Source organism: Clinocottus analis, unplaced genomic scaffold (assembly GCF_023055335.1).
Source record: "Clinocottus analis isolate CAN_PGR_092001 unplaced genomic scaffold, fCliAna1.0.p SCAF_7, whole genome shotgun sequence".
Classification (NCBI taxonomy): domain Eukaryota; kingdom Metazoa; phylum Chordata; class Actinopteri; order Perciformes; family Cottidae; genus Clinocottus; species Clinocottus analis.
Window position 1 is genome coordinate 9,252,241 of NW_027176229.1, and position 19,989 is coordinate 9,272,229.

The window sequence follows — 19,989 nt, forward strand, 5'->3', positions numbered from 1 at the left end:
AGACTCAATAGGCTATACGGTTATTATTTTAGGCATGTTGTTGCATAGTTCAGGTTTTAATTTCACCTCATCTTTATTGCATGTCTGTCATCTTTTCTGTCAATTTCAATATTTTTTTTTGCATCATGCCTTCAACCACCCAAATGCACTCTCTGCGACAGTATGTTCTAACGATTAATTATTACATTTCCTTTGTAACTTAATTTAAATTGCAATGTTTAATCTCTTTAATCCGTATCAATTTCTAGGCTTATATTTTCATGTAAGATTGGTTTTGTGAAAATGTCCTGCATTGTAATAACATAAAGAAGTCAGAGGGTTTCATTATTTACAGTAGACATTTTTCCAATTGTTTCATCCATTATACTTTTTTTCTCCCACAAAAAATGCTTTTGAGAAATACAAAGTCACGTACTGTTACAGTATGGATTTAATCTTGTGTCGTCGTCCACAAACCGTTCCCTATCAAGCCATTGTAAATTACATCACATAACCTTATGGCCACGAGAACATTTCTTAGACATTTATAAATGCTTGAAAAAGCATCTGTGGGATTATTAAACAATCAGAGCAGGGGAACCTATAATGGAAATAATTGTTACACAACACAATGATTATATAATGTCATCGCCCTGATGTCTGATGATCAAACCCAGAGGACCCCCTGGAACTCTCAAAGGGACCCTTAGATGTCCCCAGGCTGCAGATTGGGAAGCACATCAATCCGACCACAGGGTTTAAAAAGCTGGAGCACGAGGCAAGATATGGCCACCAATACTTCAAATATTGACTGTACATTCCATTCCACTTTGAGATGCCTGCTGGTGAACCCTGAGTCACTGGATGATGTCCAACATGGTCAGAATGGAGAAGATGTCAAAACTTGATAGATGTTGTGTGTGTGTGTGTGCGTGCGTGCTAGCGTGCGTGCGCCTCTCTCTCTCTCTCTCTCTCTCTCTCTCTCTCTCTCTCTCTCTCTCTCTCTCTCTCTCTCTCTCTCTCTCTCTCTCTCTCTCTCTCTCTGTGTGTGCCTTGCATTTATTACCGGTGGCAGCAGAGTCAGTGGGATAAGCATGATGTGGCATCAGCTCGAGCAGACAGACTCACACAGTGCCTTGTGTGACAAAGTGTGCCTTACAGTGTGCGACAGAATGATTTTTCCCTTTTTTTGTTTTTACACCAGCTTCCTTCCTCTGGTAAATTGTAGGCCAGAGGTGGCGGAAATACGTCAGTTATGTGGGTTCTCTGAAGCTTGACTGTGTCTCTTAATTTCGGATGAAGGGAATGAGAAGGGGGCGGGAGAGGAGATTGTAATCACTCCTGTCGCTTTAAGGACACTTATCAAAGCCTTCTTATGCGAATAGAAAATACCACGAGCTCTGAGCAACTGAGCAGCAAAGGGACGGACCGGAGTGGATTTATAGGAAACTCAACATGATCTAAACTGGAATAGACCGCTTCATCGCCTCATGGAGTTTGGCTACACACTGGATGGCTGTCTTATTCGGACGGTTCGGATCATTTAGGGAATATTGCGCATAAGTAGCTTTCCGACTTGGGATCCTTTGCAGCCCGAAGCGGGGAGAGGAATATGGTCAAAAAACTCAACGCGGGCGGGATTATTCACTCATCCAGCAGGCTCGATCGATAGGCTACGTACTTGTTCGTCAGGCGTTTTGTTTCGGACGGATAGTACCCAAAAGCTCTTGATTTGACAGCCCTGGATCATGGATCGGGGAGGTGGAAAACAACAACGGGCAGCGACATGATTTCTCCGCGCTGTCTGCGGTATGCAGCGAGGTTTGGCCACAACATCGCTTGTGATTATTCCGATGCAACAAAAGTTACAAAGCGGGTATAACGCGTGGATTGTAACTAGTTCGCCGTTTTGCACCTGCCTTAGCGGATACCGCGTCGACGTCGCGGAGCTTCGTGACAACATAACGTGTGGATCCACGTCGCTTTGCTCTCTCGGTATCGCCTGAGTGGGATACCTGAACATTTGCTTATCGTAATGGAGATTGGGGAGGTATATACTCAAGGTCATTGAGTGTTCTAAGGCTATATTTGCGTTGTTATTGACATACATACGCGCGGCGTTATCTTCACGTTCTAGCGCAGCCCACAATTGTCAGTCCGGTGTGTGTTACTTGTGCACGGTGCAGCGAGCGCTCAGCCGAGCACCTACTGTGGAGTTATATTTATCTTTCTCTTTTGACACTGCACGCCTTCTCGAACAACATGGATGGGAAATTGAAACAGGGTCGGAGATGCCGGACCAAGAGGGTGCGGAGGTTGCGGGAGGCAGGAAGCAGAGACGCCCGCAGCCCCGACCCCAACTCCTCCTGCTCCGACAGGGAGGGACACAGCCCGGGGAGGGACGCCGCCTCCCTGCCCGGTAAAAAGGCGCCGCACCCCGCGGCAGCCGCCAGAGCCCCACGTCCCCCCCGGCGGAAGAGACGCGAGTCCAGCTCGCAGGAGGAGGACATCATTGATGGATTTGCTATCGCCAGTTTCATCAGCCTGGACCGTCTGGAGGTAGGAAGGAACCGGATCGTTTCCTGTTTGTTTGCGCGTTTGTGTGAGTGTGTGTGTGTGTGTGTACGCGCGCGCGCGTGTCTGCAGCATTCTTCAACAGTGGAGTGGTTCTCAAAGAGGTGGTCCTTGGGGGGGCCCACTCACTCCAGCAACCTGAGGACTAGTCTAATTTGTCTCTAATTGACTTGAGATGATGCCAATTAGACTGGATGAGGATGACTCCGCTAATCTTCTGATAGTGATTCTCAGAGGCTCAGGCCCCCTCAAGATGTCCCTGATCAATCCTTGGTTTGATTCTCATCACAATGTTTGAAACTAATCCAAAAAGAGCACCAGTGTTCCCGTATTGAGGGACTGGTTCGGGGATAGGTGTGTCGGTTTGGAGTCCTTGACAAGAAACTGTGAGACAATCACTGCAGCACACAACTCTGTTTGAATATTATTACAAGTTCAAGGTTTTGTGAATGAAATGTGAATCATTGGCAGCATATGGCTTGTTGAGGAAACTAAACAGGTGCTGCGCTGTCAGTAATGGCTCTGCCTTTGAAAGTTCTGATTCTCTGTGAGTTGTGAGTGCACTCTTGACATTTTGCTCTTTGATAAACTACCATTTATCTATTGCAGGCTGATACCACATGTGCTGATAGCTGTGTAGCTGTCATTATGGTGTGGTGTGTGTGATGTTAGAGGACTGATTTTAGGAACAAAGCAGGTTCTCTTGTGACATCCTCTTATCTCTTGTATTTCATTGTGTTCCAAGTGACAAATAAAACATTGCTCCCAGTGGGACATCAGGATGACTGACAAAGCAGGCAGGCAGGCCTGTGCTTTTTCCATGGCTCATTGTGGGAATAGTAGCACGACTGTAGTTTAAACATAAATCACTAGCTTCGATAAACATAGCGAGCCCACTGAGGTCTGTATATTTTAAGATGATGACCTAATTTGAAAGGCTGTGGATCATACCACGGCCACCTCATTTCAATGACAACCTCCCATGTGGGCTTAGCAATGGTATTAATCAGTCATGATTGACTCTTCCCTCCTACATAGTGCTTAGTCAGTATAATGCTTGAATACAGATTTGCAGTAAAATAACTGCATGAAACATAAACCAGCTGTCCAGATTCATACATATAGATTCACTTCAACACTCCCTTTCTGTTAACAAGTTTGACCTGAGCAGGTCATCAGTAGTTCATATTGTTATTCCATTCAACTCGGCCCCTCATTGAGCTGTGAGTGGGTGTGAAAGCAGATAGGGGAGGAATATGAACAGCGGTTTTAGTGTAAAGTAAGTGTGCATAAAACATAACCACAAAGAACTACTGTGCTCAGGAATTTATATCAAAAAGATAACAGGCACTGCACACAAGTGGGAAAACTGTCTTCCTACTATGGATTTTAAATATTACCCCTCATAAAATCCTATTGTGATGCCACACAGTAAGACATTCCCACACATCTGACACCCCAGTAAGGAACCCCAGCACGGCTACAGCACATACACTTGTTACTTGCTTTCAAATGTGCATGAAATGGGTGTTGTTTCCCGCTCGTTGCTTTGTGTGAGAGCAGAACACTGTAAAGTTGTATTCGGGAGTATTTTTGCCCTTTGCGCTGCGTCGCTGCCACTTCTGACAGCTGCTGACTGTGAAAGACTTTGAGGATGTCATAGCAGCAAAGTGCTTCCTACCGGCTCTTCTGCCAGCATGCTGGTGTCTCTGCTGCTGTCAATTTGGTGCCCTGTCCTATTGACTTCGAGGAATATCCTCATGTGTGTATTGAATACGTTTAGAGGTACTTTATCTGTTTCGCATCTGTCCCTGTTACTGTCCTCTCTGGTGCCGCAGAGCACGGTTGTGTTTCGACAAATGTTTCTCTTTGGAGGCTTTATCATGATAAACTGGCTGCCTCTTTGTGTTTGATAGGGGAATTAAGTAAAAATAATTAATCAATTGTTGTTTTACACATTCCCAAACAGTAATAGTTTTCTAACACAAGTGCTAAATCAATGTTGAATGAACACAGAGAAAACGGTGCTCTGCACAGGAGCTCATGATTCAAGGCTCAGCAAATGAGGCATGATACGGTTCTGTGTGAAATGATACTCGCATGCCAGCCAGCTACTTGTTGGTAATTGGTCTGATTTGCATGCAAATGGTCTGCGCTTATTAAATGATGTTGGTGGATTTTGTGCAATTACATGAGGGAATGTGACCAGGTTTTGTGAGCTTTGCCTCTTGACTTCCCTGTAGATGGAGAATGAAATAAGCAGGTTGACTTTTTACATATTTCATCCTGTCTACTGTTTGAGGTGGCAATAATCACATTTGTTGGCGGCCAAAAAGTTACATCACTGTGTTTGAATTGTGTACCTCGTCTCATTATTGGTTGTGACTCACACTTTTACCCACATACTGTACGCTTGAGTGAAGCTCATGAACAACGCTAGCTGTGCTAATTGCTCATCAATTATGAGGAGGACACAGCGACGTTTGGCAGGTGAACAGCTCTGACCTCATGCATCATGCTCCAATAAACGAGCTCACCCTCGTCGGAGCGACTATGTGCGCCCCCTGACCTCTTCTAAGCGATGACCAGCACGACTGTGTTTATGTCAGGCCCTACAGTCCGGCTAGTGCAGGGCTCAACAGGTTTGATTGCCGGGTTGCCATTCGCAACCATTTTAAGAAATTGGCAGCCAATTCGTGTCCTTTGGTCGACTTCGGTCGCAACTACTTTTCATTGTATGAAAAAAAGGGACAGCGGGTCATTTTTATTCCAGGAATAGAGGACGTTAACTGATAACACTTAAGAATATTACTTGTATTTACTCTATCTACGTTTCTTTTAATCTCTATTTAATCCTTTGGGTTTCTAAAGCTCTTGAGGATGAGCGTGTTTCATAAAATCCCTCTCACCTTTAGGTTCTGTGCTTGTCATTTGATTGTCTATTTTAGTCTGTAACTTGTGCACAGCTGCTACTGTCTGCTCGCACTAACCCGAGGTTATGGTTCCTCCAAGAGCATATTGACTCTTGTTAATATTCCAGCTCTGCGCTGATTGGATCAAGCTCGCTTGATGAAGGCTTAGGCTGTACGGTGGTCTCGCCTGCTCCCGTAACCTGTTTCAATACAGCTGAAAACTATTTTCAGCCGTGGCCGCATTTGATTATGGCATGTTTATTTGCTTCAAATCCCAACGCTTCTCGTAGGAAAGCCACCTACTTACCTGTGCAAATTGACTGTACAAACACAGGCGTCACGGGAACCTTATCGGGATAAGAGAAATGTTGGGGATGATTCAAAGAGTGTACGCACACTCACTGAGTCAGCCAATGTGGGCTACTGTAAGCAGAAAGGGAAAACCTTGTCCAGTTTGGATGGCTTTCATATTTTTTTTTCTTGCAATAATAATTCAAATCATCAGTTACTACTCCTTTCATTCCTAAATGTCTTGTGTTGTTCAAATATGTTTAGGGTAAATGGTGGAATGATTAATACTCATACTCATTCAAATGCTGAAAAGTCGACCTCGTGACAATATACAGTTTTCACCTGACAGCAGTGCTATAAAACAATTACCCGCCGTGGCTTAAACCCTTCAGAAGTCTCCCTGTGGATATCGAACAAGAGTGCAGATAATAAAATGACACAATTATCCATCTGTCACAGTATTAGTAAGATGTTTGATTTGCTCCATTTGCTCTGCGAGTGACGTCGGAGTGGCAAATCCCCCTTCGTTAATCCACAATCCTTCTGTTCATCTGCTTTAACATGAATTTACAGATTTGTTTGGGTTTTTCATTCCACACCATGAGTTTCTAAATTCACTCTAATGGGGATTTAGGTTTAGTTGATTTAGTGATATTACAACAGTGTCAAGGGCAGGAATCTGAAAGGCTGAGCATTTTGGACAAAAATGGTTTCACAAATAGAAACTCTTCATGGGATCTAGAGTCTGTCTCCAGGGAAGTTTTGCTAATCATGCTCGCTCTCCTGTTTGACTCACTTGCAATAACCATCATCTGCTGTTAGACACTGAGCAGCACCACCGAAGCAATAAGGGGATATTAAGTCAAGGGAAGCTTGACATTAGTTGTTAGAGAAGCTGTGAGTCGCCGCGTCCCTCTCTCCACCCATATTTTCCCAGCTGGTATGTGGATCGAAGCCAGACACATTCCAGTTGCAAGTATGCGCCTTTCTATTTCATCAAGTGCTCTGATGAACGCCTCAAAGGTTTGTGTTATTTCTGGGCTTTCCCTTCTAATAGTACAGTAATAGCTGTACTTGCACCTTGACAGCTGAAGTCCCATCGCATTCATTACTGGGTGTCTCACTGCTTGCACTCAGATAGCACCATGTGTTCTTTATTAGCAGTCATTAGTACAGCTAACGCTCTGGAGCAATCCTCTGTCAAGTGGCGACACTTCATATCAGAACATTACTTGTCAAAGACAATTAATAAACACACTAGTAGCACCGATAGAGAAATCTATAGAGACGCCTTCAAAACCTCAGCTCAAATAGATTTTTTGAGGTGGGGTTTGACAGAATTGTGTGTTATTTGTGGATCCCATTGTTTCCCTGTGGTCGGTCGGCTCAGTGCTTCTGATTACCGGTTGGGTAACGTAGTGCAAAGTGATACTGACACTTGAATCCACAGCATTCGTTGCCGTAGTAAGATGTCTTGCTTTCATGGTGAGGCAGCAGATTTGTTGCAGGGGTTGCAGCAATCTTGCTTCGTGTTTGCTCTTTCCCCCCCGACAGTGATAGCGCTGTGCATCATATGCCGGCACTGACAAACAACTCCAGCTTTAATTAACAAGGCAACCCCCTGAGTCTCCGCTGCTCATTGGTTGACGCATCCCACGGAGAGAGCTTTCTTAATGCCAGTGGGACGTCCCCCGGCCCCGGCTCTCTCTAACTGTCACACACTGTAGGCGACAGCATGGCTGATAAATGCATGGTCACATTCACAGGCCTTCTCTCTCTCTCTCTCTCCCCCTCAATCTCTCTCTCACGCGCACACATACTGTAACAGGATTGAACCTCCACTGTGCATCTGTCCAAGCCATCACCCAGTGACCTAAATATATCCACCCAAGGAAGGTTAGTGTGTTCATGCGGATCTGAAAGCATGGCAATCACTTTGTCAGCCTCCTCTGTAACTACACGACTACACTTCCATTCTGCTCTGCAGGATTTATGTCAGAAAATAAAAGTTGAAAAAATGCTTTAGTTCACAGATTTTTAAAAAGTCAAACAAAAAGGAGTTGGATGCCAGCTCAGATGTAACGTGTGTGTGTGTGTGTGTGTGTGTGTGTGTGTGTGTGTGTGTGTGTGTGTGTGTTGTTTAGGGCTTCATTACTGATTAATTGGCTGACTGCTTGTTTTGTCAGACCAACAGTCCAAAATCCAAAGATATTCCGTCTACTGTTGCGAACATTAAGAAAACAAACAAATGATCATATTTTAGAAGCTGGAACTAACTCATTTTTGCTTAAAAAATTACAAGCGAGTAATATGTACACAGTATATTCTAATGTGTAAAAGACATGAGGGATCATTTATCATTTTGAATTGTCAGTACCAAATTCATTTATTAAAAGATTTTGACCTTGTCAATTAGATCGATTCATCAGAGGAAAAGTCCTATAAATAACAGTGGCTTTGACACTCCTCGCTGTGAGACAATGGAGGAGATTTCAATGACATCAGAGAAACACAATTGGATTAAAGGTGCCCTTCAACACTACTAGCACATGTTTTATAAGTGGGTCTTGGTTTTGTCTGTGGGACAAACGCACCAGCCCGAGTACGCTGGCAATGTACACTCCTTCCACCAGTTTTAATGCTGTTCTGTTGATTAACAATTGGTGGCGGTAACAAAGCGTAGCAATGCACATTTAAAGACGGATATTGACGTTAACCACACAAATACATTTACGTTTTAAAACGTAAACAATCTGCGTACACACAGGCGTTTCAGTATCGTTTTCTAAATGATCTCTGCCACAGAGCAAGCTTTGAAAACGCATATCACATGAGTATTCACGTACGCTGGGCATGCGCATGCCAGTGTGGACAGGAAGCAGATTTTCCACACACTGCAATTGGTCTAGTTAGGAGAAAATACTTCAGAGGAATCGCTAGTCCCTCTTTTTGCCATTTTCCTTTTTGTTTCGACTGACGACGAGGTCATGTGACAGGAGTGCGACGAATCGGGGAAGAACGGGAGTGACTGCTAAGACCCAATCAAGTAGCGAACGAGTATGTCTCTGCCGTTTCCAAACCTCTCCATATACGCCCGTCCACACAAGGACGTAACCCAGGAGTTTTCTGATTGAATTGTCCTCTGGAGAGTTTCTGAACTCCTCCATTGTCAATGCTCTAAAACTCCAGCGCAGTGTGGACGCACAGTGTAAACATAGCAAAGTATATGCGTTTTGAAATGGAAGTAGTATATGGACACTAAAGTTGGGGAAACTTGTGATTTATATACAAATCTGAGTTGGCATGCTTCAAAGAGAGTGTTACAGGCACATTACAGTCTGTAACAAAACAAGAAAAATATTGAAATGTCACAGCACCGGGCATAAAATAGATGTATCTGTGTTTCCTTAATTTCCAGCCAGCATTTCTGGTATAATTTTTGGAAGATAGTGAAGATAGCTCCTTTTTGGAGCACTGTCAGTTGTCTATTTTGAGGTATCAAAGCGCTTCAACACCTCAGAATAAGAGCCTGTTTTTTGATCCAGTGATGCATGAGGATTTCCTGAAATGTGCAGACATTACAACATGGCTGAGACATATGAAGTGACACACACAGCATGTTGGTAGCTTGTTGGAGGCATATGTATCCATTTCCTGCTTGTCGTCCCGAGCCGTCTTCCATCTTCCTGCCTCAGTGTTTTCATTGCGGTGAATGACAGGATGTAATTATGCTGTGATTAAGATGCTGTCTCCGAGCTTGCGATGGATTAGGAACTGCACTGTGAGAAGGTTCCCCGGTAATTATCCACATCTGATTTGTCCCCCTTTTCCCTTTCATAACCCCTCTCCGGTTTCTCGGCTGCTTGATTAATTCATGTTACTAAACAATGTGAACAAAAGATATTTCATTTAAACAGTTTGAGAAAAAATACATTATTGGCAGATAGCTTCATTCAACGATCTTTTTTGTGGTTCAGCTGAGGTATTTTCCAGTCCTATGTTCTTGGTTAATATATAATAGTGCCCTTGGAGGATCTGTATGAATGACTAACAGACGCGGGCTGCGAGGGATTTACAACAAAAATAATGAAACCTAAATAGAGAGGGCACTCTTTAAGTGGCTCATTAAGTAATAGCTGTTTTCCTTTTCAGCCGTGTCCTTCACTGACATAGAGCAGACAGAGAGCTCTCAAAGCCTGGCTTGCTTCAAACTTCAAGTCACTTGAATCCCTTTTCAACATTGCTTGCATTAGAAAGTAGGTCTGCTGACTTGGAGTGTGTGTGCTGAAAAGTAATAACAATTTCAACAAAGGCTCTCCTGGAAACGCAGGTGGACACAAAACAATAAAGAGGTTTGCCACGCTACTAATATTATGTGAAGAAATGTGAAAATATTTTGGAGATGCAATGTGTTAGACATTAAAGGGCAAGCCAGCACACTTCCCATTGTGACATTGATATTGTATCTGCTGTGTGGACATTTATTTTGTGAATTAACCAACCCACGAAATGCGCTTTTGGCTAGTAAACATCACTCGCTCTGCTAAAGTTGTCGTTTAGGAAATGTCATTATGTATCATTTTGTCATGTTTGAAAAGTTTGCACAGATTGCATGTTGCGCTGTTCTCCAAGTCCAACAGAGTGATCAGTCTGGTGGTCAATACACAATCTTATTTAAGCTAAATGTACACTTTATTTTCTAGTTAGCTGAGCATCGGCTTGTTTTGTTCGGCTGTGAAACTATAAGTGTGCTAATGTAAGCGCCTGACGTTCGATGTGTGGACGACTAGAGCCACGGTCACATATTACAATTACGTCGCCTGACACCATGACACCACTGCACGAGAGCTGTACACACAACAACATCAGTGTTTTTGAAAACTGAACCTGGAGGAACGGGACATAAATGGGAAGAACCCAGCCATAGTGACAGACAGACTTTATTTCATATGATGTTTATTGCATCTATGTAACTTCAGAGTGGTCAGTGATGCACTAAAAAAAGAAAACAGTATGGACGTTGTGGCAGGTGTAAAACAAAATGCACTTAGTCTCCTATATTTTTTTTATGGCAAGTGCATTTAAGTTCAGTTTGTTCTCTGCTGTACAATGTAATACAAATACCTTTTTATGTGGTTTTGATACAATTTGTATGCAGAGTTATCAATATGTGATGTACATCAGACTATCCAGGTGGTATACAGCCAGTTGTATTTCCACCTCTATTTTCACATTTTCATTAAAAAAAATATTGCAATATGTATTGTATTGCAATTATAAGCTATATATTGTAACGTTAGGTTCCTCGCCAACATAATCCCTAATGATTAGAATGATTTAAAAAAAAATAGAAATTGTGTAATTGTGTCTAATAAATGGTGCCCAACATCCATTATTGTTATTTTAGGATGATTTATTGGCACTCATGGGGTGTACAGTGACTTGACTAAAAACACACCAATGACCCCCTTCCAATAATCCTGGCTCAGACGCGGAACATATCTACCATTTGACTTGCTCAAAGTCATTTATGGAAATCAACATATTTCAAGGCGTTTGGAAATTGTTTGTGCCAAGTATGATAAAATACGACCCTTTCAGAACTGAATGACATCTGTGAAATAGCATATCAGGACACTACTTTAAACGGCTCTGCAAATAGGAGAAGAAATCAATATTTACCCGTGTTCAAGCTAGCAATTGTAAATCATCAAAACACTGCAGATTACAAATCAGCCTTCAGTCCATGTGGTCATGTTTTTAAGGAGCGCTTCGTTTTCAAAGGCATGACTCACACAGTCGTGACATTACGCGGATCCTTGCTGCATGTTTTCTTAATAGATCACTCTTAGTGTGAAAGCAATTAGCGTTAACAGTTGTTGACATGCTCTTCTACTACCGACACTCGCTACCAACACCAGCTCTGAGGGGAATAGTCTTTATAGGCCAAGTGATGCTGATGATAATTGCTTCAGCATTCAGCTTCCCATCTGAAATAAGATACAGTGATATGTTAGTCTGCAATTTATTACAGCTCATTGTTTGTTGGTACGCTGATTGCATTCACAGCATTCAGCCTTGCCTTTGTGTGTTTTTATATGTGGGTGCAGACGAAGCCAAATAAGGACTGTTTCAGGGTTTATTTGCAATTGCTTTGGAAGCCATGCAACAAGCTGTGGCCAAGATAATAGAGCTTAGATAAGCGGGTGGTTATGCAATGTGGAATTTCTCTCTTTCCCCTTTGCCACTCCCGTTGCATTCGCTGTCTGGATGACATTTGCCTCTCAATTTTGGGCTGTGCTGCCACACTCAGTTTTCTACTGTTGAAATGAAGCACCTTGTCGGCCATTCACACTTTGCTCTGTGGAATCCAAATGTCTTTGTAGCAGGTGGACCATACAAGGATGTTTTTATCGCTGTCTGACACACTAGAAGTGCACAAAAACCTAAGGCGAACGGTTAACTACGACTTCCAAAGTGCATTTCATCCAATCACTGAGCTTAAAATGTTTAGTTTGCTCTTCTAACGGCAGGCGGAAGCTCAACATCACATTTGTGAGATACATCAATAGATTCTGCATCTTTTGGACAAAACAATTATGTTGCTGTGTTTTATTCTCCAGTGCATCGGTTGAGTGTTTCTTTGGCACCACTCTGATTCTGAATGGCTTCTTCTCAATAGCAACAATGGCTGAGGATGTTGGGTACTGTAGTAGACAAAGCCATATTAAAAATGAAAATGTCTCCATGATCGTGACATTTTTCTGAAAAGTTCCATATTTCTAAGGTAAAAAGCACTGGGGATATTGTTTAAAGAAACATTTGACATGTGAACAGAACTGGGAAACAAGGGGCTCCTCAGACTTTGCAACTCTAAGTGTATGTGATTATATTATGATGATGATGTCCTTTTTTTATTACTTCAACTTTTATAGTAGAAGTAAAGGAGGACGCAGTCGGAGCAATGATTCACCATGGCTTTCAGGGTAGACTGGGGAGTGGTTTACATGCTGTTTTAGAGACTTTTTGACCCTGCCAATGCTAAATTACACGGGAGACACTCAACAGTTCTGGAGTCTTAACTGTATCTACTTGGCAAAAATACACGGTATTAGAATTTAGGTCCATATATTGATGAAACTTTTGCTTCAGGAAGCAGTTCTTGCTCCTCAGCCTCCCTGCAGTTAATACGCTGCTGTAAAAGATATCATCAGTTTTTAACACACTCGGCCCTTTGCCAACTCAGACACTCCTCATTTTCTGAATCCTCCGAACATCTATGAAAGTCAATGTTGCGGTTGTGTGCTCAGCAGAGTGAGGAGGGAGAATGTGTGTGAAATATAATGGGGTATATAATAAGGCATATGTAACATAACCACTGCAGTAAAACCTGCGAGGGGAAGAAAAAAAAAAGTCTCTTGTCACCCACCGTGAGATCTGGCTGACAGATCTGCCAAAGAAAGTATCGTCAGACTATGTCTCCTCCTCTCTCCCTCCCTGTCTATCTCCTCACTTTGAATGCTTTCCTCTCTCCTTACATACTGTGCAGGCGGCACGTACGTCCACTGACGACTTCTTCCTTTTTCTTTTTCTCTTTGCGGTCCGCTGGTTGTTTACCCATAGATCAAAGGCAGTAAAATGCATCTGCTCCCCTTTTGTAAACAGGCCACACAGCTCATTTCAGAGAGGCCACTTTGTCAGTGCTTCTGAAACGAGGACAGTCACCTCAGAATCAGCAAGGCTTTACCCAAGGCGTGGAATGAGATCAAAATTACACACACACACACACGCGCGCGCGTTTGCAGCCCGAGCACAAGGCCAGTTGTTGAGTCAATAAAGAAAACAGGCAGCATGTGAGAGCGAGAGAACATAAACAGAACTTTGCCAAGCTACTGTTTGCATTCCACGTCTCTGTGCTTCGTAGCACAGCAGCCGCGTCCAGTTCAAATACCACGCTATTCATAGCCACACAGAGACTGTGTTCAAACCATATTAGCTTGAACATCTATCTCGTTTTCACTTGGAAGACCGCTAGAATTGTTTCTGCAAATGTAAAAATGTCAAGACATTATTGTTGAAGTTGATACAGATTAACATATTTCTATTAATAGAGGCACCTGTCTGCAGTAAACCAAAGCACATTTCTGTTGCAAATTAAATCCATTTTGTGGTTTTGGGAATAAAGACAGAGCATACTTAAGTTAATTTCTATTATATCATTCATTATTATTTAACTGGAAAGATCTGACTCAAGGATTCATCAGCATGGCGGATGCCAGGCAGGATTGAGCTCAGAGTCAAGTCTGAGTTTGAACCAGGTTCAGCTGGAGGGCATTCTGTACTTGACCCTACTGTCGAACCCACATCGATGTAATCTAAAAATGTTTGGCACCTCCTGCAGATTAGAAAGGTTGACTTCATCATTAGATAAAACAGTTATATTGGCAGGTTAACTTCATTAATCAGTGATTTAGGTTAACTTCCCATCACTGTTTAAAAGCCACTGACATGATTCTTGTTCAATATCCCGGTTCAGTCTCGAAGTTGGTACCATTGTTCATTTGCTTGCACTTAGAATGATGTTGGTTAGTTACACAGACAATACATCTTGTGACTATGAAGGCACCATGCACACTTATTCAATTGAGAAACACTGAGAGGATCTTGGTCTAATTTTTAGAAGAGACAGGGGAAAATATGAGGTAAACGTTGGTATTTTATGAAACTAATCTGTATAGAGATGCTACGTCATAAACCATACTGTACTGACTGTAGCCAGACGGCAGTTATTCAGCAAGTGTATGATAGTGTCTCATAAAAGTATGTACATAGTTTTTATTTATATCTCAACCTTTTTAACAGATGCTGATGTAATAAAAATGTAAATATGTAGATATCTGTTGATATACATGTTAGTATGATACCACTAGGATCCCAACAAGATCGAACCCCATATCACTCTGATGATTACATTTAATATTTCCGCTCCTCAGATGCCACAGCAAGTAGGTAGGACAAGCCGCGTTACCCATCTGTAGCTATGCGGGAGGTGAGCATTCATTGCTTCGCCCCAACATAGAGTCAAATGATATCCCAACACTTCTGAGGCACTATGTTATCAGCTATTAATGAGACACTTTGTGGAAATTAATACCTTCCCTCTCTTCCAGTCAGCTTTCCCCATGGCTCGCTATCAGTTCTCAAAATGTGCCACTGGTGTGAAGCGGGTACTTAGTGCAGGCACACAGAGTGAGACACAATGAGGAAGGTAGAGACTTGGAAAGCAATGGAAAGAAAGAGAGAGAGAGTACAGGGGGTTGTATTCCAGCTTCCTGCTTAATTGCTTCCTGGCACCAGAAGTAAGCTTGTTCTCAGTACATAAATCCTCCTATTTTCATTTATCTGCTCCAGGTGTTGATGAAACAATTCCCCCCACTGGATAATCATATTTCCCCTTCCCGCCTGCCAAGATGCTAAGAGGGAGATGGAAGTAACCCCCCTCCCCCTCTCTGCCCACCCATGACACAAGCGAGATGTGTGTGTGGGGTAGTGCGAGAATGTGTGTATGTGTGTGTGCGTGTGTGTGAATTGCTCTCCTTGCCGTTTCAATTTGCACAACAATACACAAGAGGTGGAAAACGGTTACACACACTGACAGGCCCCACCAAAGGGGTGGTGTGTGTCAGTGTGTGTCTATAGGTGAAGGGTGGTGCCACCCAGAACAGAGCAACCCTTCAATTTGTCGGTCATGCATTTCATCAACCTTTCAATCACTCGCTGGGTGAGACACCATTCAGCCAGTCTACTAGTTACTAAATCAGTCCTCTTAGTTAATGAGCCTTCCAATCCGTCATCGAGCGACATTGTTCTCTGCAGAAATATCATTTTCCATATTTATGGTGACTTTTGCGCCATAATTAAACCTGTTTAAAATGATACTGAAGGAGTAAATACGTATTATGAGCATGAAACCCTTGATCTGTGTGTTGCCCTTACCGCTCATCATTTCCTCCTCTTCTGTCGACTCATGTAGTGTAAAAGTTGTGATTATGATTGACAGAACCAGCGTTTATTTCTAGTAACTGCCAGTCATTTGGTAGCCTGTGGCATTACCTTTATCAGTCTTGCAGCCTTTAAATGTAACTGAGGGTCACATACCTTCTGAGGCCTCTCCAAGCCTGTATAGCTGCAGGCAGTAATGGTAAAACTAAGGGCAGACTCGGTTGTGTCTGTGTTTTTGTTGACTAGAGATATACTGCTTTGGATCGATGAAAAGGTACAGCATGCCTCCCTGAAGTGCTTTATTTATGACAAAGCACCTCATTATACATTGCTTTGGAACATATTGCTGCACCATATTGTGTTATGATTTAACTGTTGACTTTTCGGTAAGGTTTATCATTTTCTTCTGCCTCAGGATTGTTGACAAGGCGATCTAAATGTCGGCCAACACCTCCCAAAGCTGGAAGTGATTCAGGGTCCTGCTTAAAAGCACTTTAGCAGTGGCCTACCCACTTGACATTGTGTCATGCCGTGAACTTTCATTAACTAGTCGAGTCTTTTGCACTGGTCTTGTGACCAGAATCATGACAGGAATCTCCTGCAGACAAAAGGGGCAGAGTGAGCTAATGTGTGTTTTGGGGGTCCTTCGGCAAAACAGCAGGCATTGTTTGCAGTAGAAGGCACAATGGTGTTTCTGTTCAAAACCAGCACAAGTAAAAGCTTGTCAAAGCTGAGGACAGTGAGGGTGAAAAGACAGAGTGGGAAAGAAAAGCATGTGCTCACAAAAGCAACCTGTTAGAGTGCTGGCTGTGGTTATCTAACCTGCCAGGCACTGCTGTCCAGTAAACCATGTGGGCAGCTTTAGATGATAGTGTTTTCTGTCAATTTCTAGTTCCCTCTTTTTTGTGTCTTAACTTTTCTCTCTCTTATCTTCAATTATATGGTTGAAAAACGTACATTGAGATTCAAAGTTTGTGCGCTTGAGATTGTTGGACCTGTGTTGGCCTCTTACTAAATACTGTGTTGCTACGCTGCTCCATACACCGGCTGGCTGTGGGAATGAAAAGTCTGATCGGCGAAACCCTTAATCTATAGTACACTTGTGTCTGTGTTGGTGGTATCTAACGTTGTGGTTGCACATTGCAACAAACTGAATACCCCTGTGGTCACGTCTCTCTTTCCAAGACGGTGGTAACATTAGACGCTGAACATGTAAGCGTGTTAATGACATTAGCCTCACTCAGGGGCCATCCTGACCATGATAACACGACTTTAGGATCCGTGGAAGTCGGCCAGCAGCTGGCGGTACCACAGCCTTGGACTCATGGTGCTCATGTTACAGCAGTTTCAGTGCGTCCTTTGCTAGTTCAGGGACATAGTTGGAGGAGCAGGACCCCGCTCCCTGTGTAGATATGAAGAGCTCCCCTTAAGCTAACGAAAACACACTGTGTCTTAGTTTCAGGTGATAATCTTTCTGCTAGTACATCCCCCGAAATGCTTTGTTAAAGATAGAGGGGAAAAAGTTAAATGCCACCTGTCAAAGTTGTGTGACCTCATAATATTCTGGAGGAAATATGGATGGGAGTCAAACACCACAGTGGGGATAGATACAAGTTGTTTGCTGCTGAATAACAATGTTTTTAAATTTAAAATTAAAAAATGAATCGCTAAAAGATGCTTAAAGATGCACAATAATGATTTTTGTCATGTAGCATCGCAGGGATAACCAGTATGAGTAAAACGTAATATTCAAAGTATCATTTATTCTCTCCTGGAGCTAAATATAAGCAGGGGTTGCTAAATGTTAAGCGAAACACTGCTTACAGCCACAGTCCTCCATTACTACTACAGACCTTTTTGTCTCTTGCTCTTTTTGTCTCTTGCTCAGTAAACGTTTCTTTGTCTCAGACAGGCTGAGTTGGTAAACCTGGCGTCAAGTTAAATGATTTCTGCTCTTACCACTTTAGGCCACCCATTAGCATGCAAAGCCCCTTTCAGGTTTTGTTCCAGCTGGTATGAGAAATGCAAACAGTTTACTGAATCATCGTGCAGGAATCTAGCACATTGTCACAGTGTCTTCTCATCTGGAAGCATACATAAAACAAGGAAAGTCTGATTCAATCAATATGGCAGTTTTTATTATCAATATAGCGATTGAAATGAGTTTTTAGTGGATTAATTGTTAGAATGACCAAAGTCTGGTTAGGAATCAGCAAACGGCTGCATGGGCTGGCTCTCCTGTGGTGAAATGCTGCCCGGTTGCTTTCCTGCTTGTACTTGTGGTGGGTCTAAGAGGCAGCCTGTCAAAGTTAATCAGCCCACAACGACCGGCTAAAAACAGCCATCCTGACGGCAGTGTGGTTCACACACACAAAGGCAGTCGGGCAGGCCAACATGCTGATGTTGATGCTTTTGAACTGCCGTTGTAAAGAGAGAAAAAAAGTATTGTGAAAGAGTTTTCTTCCAACGGCAAGTCATTAATAGAGGCTTGATTAATAGTGACTGACTGAACCTGCAAAGATGCCGTGCAGTCCTTGAGCGAGAGCTTTTAATATGATACCCCTGCTAAACATTAGTATGCTAGCATTGTCATTGTGAGCATGTCGCCATAGTAGTGTTGATATTCGGCTCCGAGCATTGCTCTACAGCCTCTCAGAGCTGATAGCATGGCTGAAGTCTTGTCTTAGTTTTGTTGCTTTAAAGGGAAACACCTCCGTCGAACTGTTGTTTGAATATAGCACAGTTACTACACCACAGAGTCTATGCCTTCTTTGTCTCGATTAGGGAGCGGAGAGAGGACTGAAGCAAGCTTTCAAATCCAAGCATGCACATTTTGCAAGAAAGAAAGTATGACTTTTGTTGTATAAGTCTTCACGATATATCATATCGTTGATAATCATTGTATTCCAAAAAAAAATCTAAGTGTATGTGTTTGTACAGTGCAAAGGAATCAGTTCTGGCCTCAGAGCGGGGAGGCACATGAGGTCCTCATCATCTCCAGACTCTCAGACACTGCACTTTGTGCTGAACTGCAGGTCCGCTGATAGTTGCTTGTACACACATGCCACAGTGAAATAGCTGAGAAGCACAAACAATAAATAACTCTATCCTGAGGCCGAGCGTTTCACTGTGTGTCTGTGTATGTAATGGACCCTCTTCGTCAGGTCAGCCTCAGCTTCAGAAAAACAACCCTCCCCCACCTCTCTTCTGAAAACTCTCCTTGCGTTGCTGTTAATCAGCCTCTAATTGGTATGCAGGCCAGGCGGGGGAACACTGGCAACAGCCCACACTCGTAGGGCCATAACAATACCAGCAGAGGAGATACCAATGTAATATGTGGACATACAGCCAGTAATAATGACAACAATAATGAGAATCATAATACTTGCTGGGAGTGACTCTGTAGACAATAAAACCTTTGTCGAGGCTTAATAATTATGGTGTGCTTCTTTATTATTTGTCATCTGGGTTTGGTTGTCCAACATGAAATGTAAACATGAGGCGCAAAGCTAAAAGAACCATTAACTGTGTATTGGTAACAATACATGTATTGTCTGCCCCCAAACATAATTGTGGGCCATTGGCAGTCTTCTACAAATGTCCTTGAATGCAATGTTGTTTTTGTGAAAAGTGACTTTGACTCTCTGACTTTCTGGATGCAGCTGATTAGATTTTACAGATATATTTTTACAGACATTGGGTTTGGTTATTTTGCTTGTAGTTGGCTCCAATTCTATCTGGTAGATGTCAGATGTTTTTGCTAATGATTTCAAATGAAGTCCCTGGGTGCTTAATAAATGTATCACACACAGAACATCATTAATTGGTTGCAACATATGTTTATAGCAAAGTCTTACTATTTATGGAATCTCCATTGATTTCCAATGCATGACATTATAAAACAGTCAGCAAGGTTAGCCATTTCCATTTCGCCCATGTCTTAAGAGCATCTACAAGAATTATCGTCTGTAATAAACAATATATGTTTTTCATTTTCGTTGTGTAAATTGCCTCATTTAAAGATGATAAATATTGTCAGCTTCAATGCAACAACAGCACTGCATGTATCAAATGTGTGAGTTTCCATTTCAGTTGAGCCCTAATGATCATAATAACTTGTGTCGCGCTTTTTTCTAAACTGTGGAATAGTGATTTACAGAGACTGAAATGATAAAAATAAAGGTCCATTAGATTAGATGAAACTTTAATGATCCTTGTGGGAAAATTGGGT

At 42.5% G+C, this 19,989-nt stretch overlaps 1 protein-coding gene across 6 annotated transcripts in view; it reads left to right on the plus strand.

Moving 5' to 3' along the window:
* Positions 1-1,307: 1,307 nt before the first annotated feature.
* Positions 1,308-19,989, plus strand: part of fbrsl1 (fibrosin-like 1) — a 254,489-nt gene continuing 235,807 nt past the window's right edge. For 4 of the 6 annotated variants that reach the window (XM_068604518.1, XM_068604521.1, XM_068604519.1 and 1 more), the window contains exon 1: positions 1,309-2,538. In XM_068604518.1, the coding sequence (XP_068460619.1) occupies positions 2,242-2,538 (297 nt within the window). In that variant the 5' untranslated portion in view covers positions 1,309-2,241. Of the gene's footprint in view, positions 2,539-19,989 lie in introns of all 6 variants that reach the window. The other 2 variants (XM_068604520.1, XM_068604522.1) reach the window with 2 other exon arrangements.